Consider the following 8,971-nt stretch of genomic DNA (forward strand, 5'->3'; position numbering starts at 1 on the left):
CTGGGGCTTTTGTTAAAATACAGATCCTGATTCAGCAGGTCTGGGGAGTTCCTGAGAGTCTACACTGCTGACAGCTTCTCCAGGGATGCCAATGCTGCTGGTTCTCGGACCACACTTTGAGTAGCAAGATTGTAAGAGATGTGCGTCCTTGGAGTTCTTCTGTTTGGCCTAAAAATCATGCCCCCCTGTCTCAACATCTTTCTAACCTCAAAAGAAAGTCTCACTAAGTCTAGGTTTGTGCCTTTTTAAAGTTGGCTATTGACGACCCTGTCTTTCCTTTTTTAAAAAATAGCAAAACACCGAATTGCTCATAAACCTCACTCCAAACCAAAAACTTCAGATATTTTTGAAGCAGATTTTGCAAATGATGTAAAATCCAAGGATTTGCTTGCTGATAAGGAACTGTGGGCTCGACTTGAAGAACTAGAGAGACAAGAAGAATTGCTGGGTGAACTTGATAGGTACCTAAAGATAAATTATCTTTCCAAGAGAATTTGTTTCTATACACATTTCCTTATTAATCTTTTTCCTCATTAATAAAATGTGCTCATTGAAGAAAATACAGAAAAGCATAATATATTAAAATATCAATAATTCTACCACCCTAAAATAAATATTAATTCTCCAGAATATTTTCTGGTGGGGCTGTGTGTTCATGCACATGCCCATACATGTGTATGTACAGAAATACTTAAAATCAGTATTGTTATTTTTTTGATTGCAAGATTTCAGCCATATTTTATATATTAAAGTACTAAGATATACCAGATAGTTAACTTATAATAATTATGAATGTTTTATATATTACATTTTAAGTGAAGTATTTTTATTCTGTAGTCAGGATAATGCTGTATGTTTGAATGACTTGTTAAAAGAAAAATTTGCTTTGAATTTGTTTGTTACTATAAAATGTTTATCCTTGCAAACTTTTCTGTTTATTGAGCAGGCAGTTTGTAATCTGGTCAGGTAGTTATATATATGAAAACTTGACCAAACTGCTGTTTGAAATGCACATTAGCGCTCACTTAGAACCGTCAGAGTGCTCGATGGAGTCTGCTACTACAGAAGTTCTTATGATTCTGCCTGAATGATGTAGCGTATGCAGTAATTAGTTTCTTTGAAAATGACGTGAAGCACAAAGGATATTTTTTTCCCCACCATTTCACCTATAAATTCTTAGGTCTTTTTGATTAACTGATACTATTTCAGTTTTTAAAATTAGTTTTGAATCTTGTGATTTTCTTGGTCATGATTCTCTTGCTATTTTTGTATGATGTTATTTTGGTTCTATTGCATTTTTGGTTTTGTTATTTTTATAAGGTCCTCAAATCCTCTGTAGAATGAAGCGTGAAAAATGTGCGTGTGTATGTATAAATATAATTATATTCACGTGCATATAAATCCTTTGTTTTTTAAAATTATAATAATGCGTGCTTGTGAAGTATTCTGAGTATAGAAATAGATAGAAAATAAGAATGTATTCATGTTCTGTGGCTTTAATTTCTGATCTTTAACTAGAGATACATACTCTATGAATTTCTTACAAATTTCTGATTGTATTATTTATTATATTCATATTGTATATGGCCAGTATCCTCCTTACAAATGAAAAAAAATATCGTCTACTATATTCTACTTATGTTTGAATAACTACAGCATACAGAATTAGCACAGATACTAATTTTTTTGTTAATTTATATCAAAATATTTTTAACGTAGAATTCTAGTCAAAAAAATATACTATTGAAAAATCTTAATTTTTACCCATTGAAATGAACATAATTAGAATATGTAAAATTCTAGTGTATTTGTTTGATCTTGTCAATTTTCTTTTTTTTCTTTACTAGTAAGCCTGATTCTGTGATTGCAAGTGGAGAAGATACAACGTCTTCTGAAGAAGAAAAGGAAGATCAGAACATAAATGTGAATGTGACGCATCAAGTAACAGACTCTGTTACTCCCAGCAGTTGTTATGAGGATGTCACAAATTCAGAACTGTTCAATGGTCAGATGGATAGTCAATTGAACTGTTCAATGAATGGTTCAAATTCTTATCACTGTAATGAAGATGATGATGATGATGATGATGATGATGCTGGTGGTGATGATGCTGGTGGTGGTGATGATGATAATGAAAATGACCATGATGCTTTAGGGGTTGGAGATAATTCTATACCAACAATATATTTTTCTCATACTGTCGAACTTAAGAGGGTTTGTATACTTTTCACTTTACTAATTTTGTATATAATTTGAACATTAAACATAATCTCCGATATTCTTTAAAAGAACAGTATTAACGGTGATGAATATTGTTGATAGTGCCGGACAGGAAAACCATTTTTTGCCTCTTATTCTGATCAATTTATCTAAAAAGGAAAAGGTAAAAAAAGTCTTGGTAGTTAGCTCGTATTGGTCTATTCTGTGAAGCTACGATAGAATTTGAATTGTTTGGGGTCTAGAAGGGGATCAGATTTGAGTGGCAACTACTGTAACTCCCTCTGTCCTTCATTCAGAGAGTTTTCTTAAGAATTCTAGAGTTAATTATATTGTGGGCGTTTTGATATACTTAAGATGTTGAAAGTGACTGCATTGCTTAAATTTTTAATTATACCAGGTTGTTTTCTATGTGGGCATAAAATGAATAGGAGCATCATGAGCAAAAAGAAAAAATTTAGGAGGAAGTAAAAATTAGTTCCTTTTCTGACAAAGTAAATATAAACATCTGTGGGTAATCATGACTTTAGAATTTTGGCATTTTAGAGCTGGGGGTTACTGTAGAGATCTTCTAATACAGGATTTTTAAGCTTTTCTTTAGTATCAAAAGACTTGTTGTTCCCTGCATACTTATTGTAGAATCCCAGTATTTAAAATAGATCAAAGCAGGTTGGCTGTGGTTGAGAGAAGGATAGCCCACCTTAAACCCATTCCCTTACCCTCTCTCTGCTCCGCAAGGCTGCTCTAAGGAGCCACCAGGAATTCACCTTTCTAATTTGCTTTCTCAAGGAAGCTTAAGGCCTAGAAGACCACAGAGCTGGTTAGTAACGACGCAGGGCCTCCTTGGTCTCAGTTTAGTGCTCTTTCTTCCGCAGGCATCCCTGCAAGGTGGCCTGTATCAGAGTTAAGGGGCTATGGTATCAGTCTTAAGTGTCTGTGATTATTGTTTAATGAAACATATTTAAAACATATTTGATATTCTTAGGTCCCGTAAGTCATTCCTGCTGTAATATGAAGTGAAATAATTATATGGTTTTCTTATGTTCTAATACTTCAGACCAAAGGGAGCATCTTATTAATTCTTTGGAAAAAATTGACTGATTAGCTAGAAAAAAAAGTTTGTTTATTGATTCTTTTTTTAGGCTTTAAATTTTTTCTTATTTTAATTCAGGTAAAACAGGAAGAATAAATAATATTTGCAGGAATGTTATGGGGAAGAGTAGTCATTAATGTGGAAAGTGTGGTATAAGTGCCAAGTAGGGATAGAATAACATATTAATCCTGAACAGGGTTGGTTTTTATTTTTTAGTTTGATTTCTAAAAATTAGAGATATTTTAAAAATTCTAAATAGTTAAACATTATCTAATATTGCTTCTATGACTTAAATTTTATGTTCTTACCAAATATTTCTTTTGGTTAATTGTACTCTGTGTTTTGAAATGCATGATTTAAGCCAAAAATTTATGTCAAAGTAATGGGGTGATGTGAAAGCTTATAATAAATCTAGCATTAAGTTTAAATGTATTTTGCTTTCTATACAATAATAAAGTCACTGAAGACTAGAATTGGTCGTAAAAGAGGATGTAATTTAATGCTGTAAAAGTATGTTAAGGTAAGGACTTTTTAACCCTATCTGATAATGTACATCATTTCAGTGTCAAAAAATTTAAACTGCCTCTCTTACTATTATTTATTTAATTATAGAGTTTATGTGTTTTAGTTTTGGCCTTGATTTAATTTCTCAAAAGGATTGTAATTTTTTGCTGTGAAATTTTTAGGTCCGAATAAATACTGGAAAAAATACCACTTTAAAATTCAGTGAAAAGAAAGAAGAAGCCAAACGTAAACGCAAGAACAACTCTGGCAGTGGCCCCTCTGCCCACGAGCTGCCTCCCATCAGGACTCCTGCTGACATTTACAGGTGAGTGTGTTCACAGATGGCAGAGCAACCCGCTGGGCCCTTCCCTCGTTTTGCAACCGAACGTTCGCAGGGAAAGGGTGTCTGTAGCACAGAAGGCTCCCTGGAAAGGGAGGTGTCCAGGTAGGATCAGCTTAGTATTTTAAAGGCTTTCCCGGAAGCTGCTGAGCCACCACGGCTTCCTAGTCCAAAACAGTTGGAATGGTGCGTGATTTTTCCCTTTCTCTCCTCTTTGCCAGTGCTTTTAAAACGTTTCCAATCGATCTAGTCAAAAATGGTGTGTGTCAGCTCTATAAGTGGGAGCCTGTGTCTAGGGCTGGGGCGGCACTCTCCCACCACGGCTGTGGTGGCGCTTGGCGTGCAGTTCCCCTTTTCACAGAGTAGGAGTTAAGTCTTCTGTCCCAGGGTTTTGTTGTATTGTTTGCAGAGAAAGCTGTCATTTGAAAATACCTACTGTTTTCATGACCCATACTTGTAAATGGTGAAACTTGCTAAATATCTTTTAAGTAGGTCTAAATTATATGTAGAATTTGGCAAATCAAGCTATTGTCACCCAGAACATGCTTATAAATAAAGTGCTGTATTTTATTAGACAAAAAAAGTCATATTTTTCAAAATAGTATAAAATACATCATTTGAGGTGACAGAATTATTGTGATTGTGAAAATTTTAGATATGTTTGAATAAAACATTTCAGATTAATTTCAAGAAAAGATTTTTAAAAATCGTGAATTTGTCCTCAGTTTATGAGTTCCCTAAAGTGAGTGTCTATTTCTTGGCTGTTACAGAGTCTTTGTGGACGTTGTGAATGGAGAGTATGTCCCCCGTAAGTCGATCCTGAAGTCTCGCAGCCGAGAGAACAGCGTATGCAGCGACACCAGCGAGAGCAGCACGGCGGACTTCGATGACAGGCGGGCAGTTTTGAGGAGCCTCAGCTGTGAAGAGGCCACTTGTAGTGACATGGGCGAGCGCGTCCTGGAAGAGGAGCAACACGAGCATCGTCAGAAGAAGCTTCTGCCCTCCTCAGGAGCACCTGAGGTGTGTGTGTCCTTAACTCTTGCTTTCATGTGCCACCTGTGACAGTCCCTGTGAGATAGAAAGACTGGGAGCTCCAGTCCAAAGGGGCGCATAATTCATTTTCCCTATTCACATAGTTAATGTTTAGAGTTGAAAAGATATTTCTTTAAAAGAGGCCCTCTTCTCCTTTTTTAAAAATTGCAGCTGCTCTCTCTCCCAAGTATGGTCTATAAATCATTGATTTTATTGTCCTTAAGTTATTTTATTTTATATAATTATTTATTGAAGTTAGTCAACTGCATAATAACATTGTTTATCTTGTAGCTTCTTTCGTTTATACATATATTTAATCTCAAAAGTCATAGAACCTAATTAATTCTAAGCTTGTAGTTTTTTGATAATTTATAAAAAATTAATAGTCTCTAGCAAACACAATGCAAGTATTATGATATGAAAATAGTTCAAATATTTTTTTTTTTGGTAAAAATATTACCAGTCTTGAAGTTCTGTTTCTGTGAAATAGGAATTTTTAAAATATCTTAATTAGCACATGTATTAATTTTTGGCTAGAAAATCATTTAGCAGCTTATTTTAAATAAATCACTACTAGACCAGATTATAGTCCTTTTATTATAGTTCACGTGGCAGATTATACTTTTCTCTTTTAAATGCCTTGATTGAGTTAAAGAAAACATATATACACTGTAGGTAATTATCTGAAGTCCTTCTGTGTTTTGGCCTGTGCCAGTGAAATTTTTAACTTTATGTAAAAAGATATATAAAGATATATCCTGGGTTGTATTTCTAACATTTCTTACATATTACTTTTGTTCCAATTAAACATACAGTTGACCAAATTAAGTCCAGCAAACATCCAGTTGAAATGAAAGAATTATTTTTTGTGGAGCCTGTGATTTCTATCATTGAATTAATATTAAATTTTGAGACTGACGCTTATTTCCAATAGTATCAGCACTTTCATTTTTCAGTTTCCACTGATCTCTTAAATAAAATTGAGGCAAGATGCAATAAAATACTCAAATAATTGCATAAATGAACACCACCTAAGAGATGTCACCACTGCTGAAACTAAGCTATTGGTTAGCAGGCACCATGGCCACCATAGCATAGCTCATTCATCAGGTGATGTTTGACACCCTAATAGCACTTTTTATTTTAATATGTTATTTTTCACAGCATGGTCTGACATAAATGGAATGTATGCAAGCTGAGGACCTTTTATTTACTCTTTTTTGTTTAATTCCAGGTAGAACATGTGTTTTACATTTTGTTCTCTTGCATGTGTACTATAAAAATCTACTTATATTTGCTAGTGTAATTAAGATATATTTTAATGGGGGGATGGCCCAGTGGCGTAGTGGTTAAGTTCACACACTCCGCTTTGGCGGCTCGGGCTTCACAGTTTCCGATCCCGGGTGCGGACCTATGCACCACTCATCAGATCATGTGGTGATGGTATCCCATATACAAGATAGAGGAAGATGGGCACAGATGTTAGCTCATGGCCAATCTTCCTCACCAAAAAAATAAATAAATAGAAATGTATATTTTGATGGCACTTGATTTCTCTGAACAATTTATATTTTGATGTTATAGTTTTGTCTATTTTCTAAAAATCTTATGAATTTACTTTTAATGGAAAGAAATGTCTAACTGACAAATACAGGATAAAGATTTTGTGGGCATCTTATTTGCATTTTATTACCGTAATCTGACTTTTGTCTTCTAGGCTTTTTCTGGAACTGTAATAGAAAAAGACTTTTTATCGCCCTCCTTACCACCACACCCAGCCATGGCTCATCCTGTGCTACCCACTATTCCAGAACGAAAAGAAGTTCTGTCAGAAGTATCAGAAGAAACCGCAAAGAGGGTTTCAAAGTTCAGAGCTGCCAGATTGCAGCAGAGAAACTAAAGCCTGCCTAGGAAAAGGGAGTTTACATCCTAAAACCTAGTTTCTGTAGAATATATATATAGAGAGAGCAAACTGTGTTACATGTAGTTTGAAATAAGGCATCCTGAGTTAATTTGGCAGCAAGTTCTCTTACTCTCATCAGTGATATTAAAAAAAGTCAAAGTAAATGTTTGATTACTTTCATGTTCAGCTGCTTGTGTTAATTCTCTGAATACTGTCAGCACTCTTGTCTAAGTTTGCCGTATGATGCAGTGGGAGCAGTTTGAAATATTTTTCAAAGAATACTTCATATGTATTGTTTTTGTGTGTTGAACTAAATACAGGCAGTTTTGTACCAGCTGTGATGGTTGTGCATACCATATGGACCATTTTAAAGAAACTTTTAAGATTTCAAATAGATTCAACAATTATATTACTTGCTTTAGCATTTTAAAGGCACTTTAAAAGAATCTACTTCTTGTAGGTTTTGCAGCTAGGTGGCTATTTACAAAACCTCTCCCCTTTGACTGCGGTTTGGTAATCTTTAAGGCAGAAAGCTACATGTACGCCATGGGGAAGTTTCTTTGATTGGAAGAATGGTACTTTGTAAAACATTTTTTTTCAAGTAAAAATTTTTGAAACTCGGTCTCTAAAATATTGTGGACTTTATGATTTAGAATTGAATATAGAAATGTCTTTGATTCATATATGTGTTACATGCACCACACAATGGATTCTTGAATTCTTTTTACCGTTGCATAGGCAATTTTCTCCCCTAGTGTGTGCAGTTTTAACTGGCATTATATTTTGGGAGAGAAGGAAAGGTTGTCCAGATGCTTAAAAAAACAGATTTTTTAAATAATAAATTTTATGTTTTAATCTTCCCAACATTTTCATTCTCTAAGGCTACTTTCCTACTAGTAAATAATTGAAATAACATTACTTTTAGCAAAACTCCTTGAAAGAAAGAGAAATTTATTCTATCATTGAAAATTACACTGCAAGTGTTAATCATTAGCTTGATGCCTGCTAAAATGTAGCTTTCAGAAAGCATTTTGCGTTAGTACTAAAATAAGCCATCAATGCCAGTCCACCCTCTATTCATGGCTAAATATTTAAAGGTTTATTTATAGTTTCTTTAATGAATTCTTGCTTAAACAAAGTGAAATTATGTCCCAGAAAAGTACAAGCTATTTGTAACTAGAACAGCCCAACTGTAAAAGTTTTATGAATATGTATTTTAATAATAAGGGGGTGAGCCTGAATCCCCACAAGTTAGAGGATAAATCAGAAAAGAGGAGTGATTTTGAAAGATGACCTAAAAGTGAAGATTTGTTCTTTAGTAAATTTTCATCAACTGTGCATATATTTTCAGTTAAAAATGTTTTTTCTGTCAGCCCATCCCTCACAAAAAAACAAACCAAATCAAACCTAGAGTACAATTATATACACGCAAAGGAGCCACCGACTGCAACTGCTATTCAAGTGGGTGTTTCTATGCTAGATTTCCCCCAGAGACAAACTTGATTGTGAGACTGTTGTGACATTCTTTACAGACATGTAATTTCAAGAGTACTGTCATTAAATAATTTTTCATGTTCATGAACTTCATTTTGAGCCTGTTGTTGTTTATGTTGTTTATGTTACTTCTTGCAAGTAGATGTTCTGGTAGAAGAAGATGGTGGTAGAAGCAAAGACCAGGTGTTAGGTAACATTTTCATATGTTCTGCTGAAGACCAAACGAAGTAGTGTTGCCCCCTCCGTTTCATAGCTTCAGTCTTGTAACAGAGTGGCAAATTGTAACTTAACATTACAGCTTTATTTTTCATATTAAATTCAAGTTTCATTGGGATAAAATGAAGCTTGTCTTAAGTGTTCTTTTTTAAACTATTGTAAAACAGAACAG

At 34.2% G+C, this 8,971-nt stretch overlaps 1 protein-coding gene across 3 annotated transcripts in view; it reads left to right on the forward strand.

Moving 5' to 3' along the window:
• Positions 1 to 8,676, forward strand: part of URI1 (URI1 prefoldin like chaperone) — a 72,111-nt gene extending 63,435 nt beyond the window's left edge. For all 3 annotated transcript variants that reach the window (XM_058529058.1, XM_058529060.1, XM_058529061.1), the window contains 5 exons: positions 293 to 461; positions 1,848 to 2,214; positions 3,997 to 4,139; positions 4,925 to 5,174; positions 6,904 to 8,676. In XM_058529058.1, the coding sequence (XP_058385041.1) occupies positions 293 to 461; positions 1,848 to 2,214; positions 3,997 to 4,139; positions 4,925 to 5,174; positions 6,904 to 7,086 (1,112 nt within the window). In that variant the 3' untranslated portion in view covers positions 7,087 to 8,676. The remainder of the gene's footprint in view (positions 1 to 292; positions 462 to 1,847; positions 2,215 to 3,996; positions 4,140 to 4,924; positions 5,175 to 6,903) is intronic.
• The last annotated feature ends 295 nt before the right edge of the window (positions 8,677 to 8,971 follow it).

The sequence above is a fragment of the Diceros bicornis genome, chromosome 34 (assembly GCF_020826845.1).
Source record: "Diceros bicornis minor isolate mBicDic1 chromosome 34, mDicBic1.mat.cur, whole genome shotgun sequence".
NCBI lineage: Eukaryota > Metazoa > Chordata > Mammalia > Perissodactyla > Rhinocerotidae > Diceros > Diceros bicornis.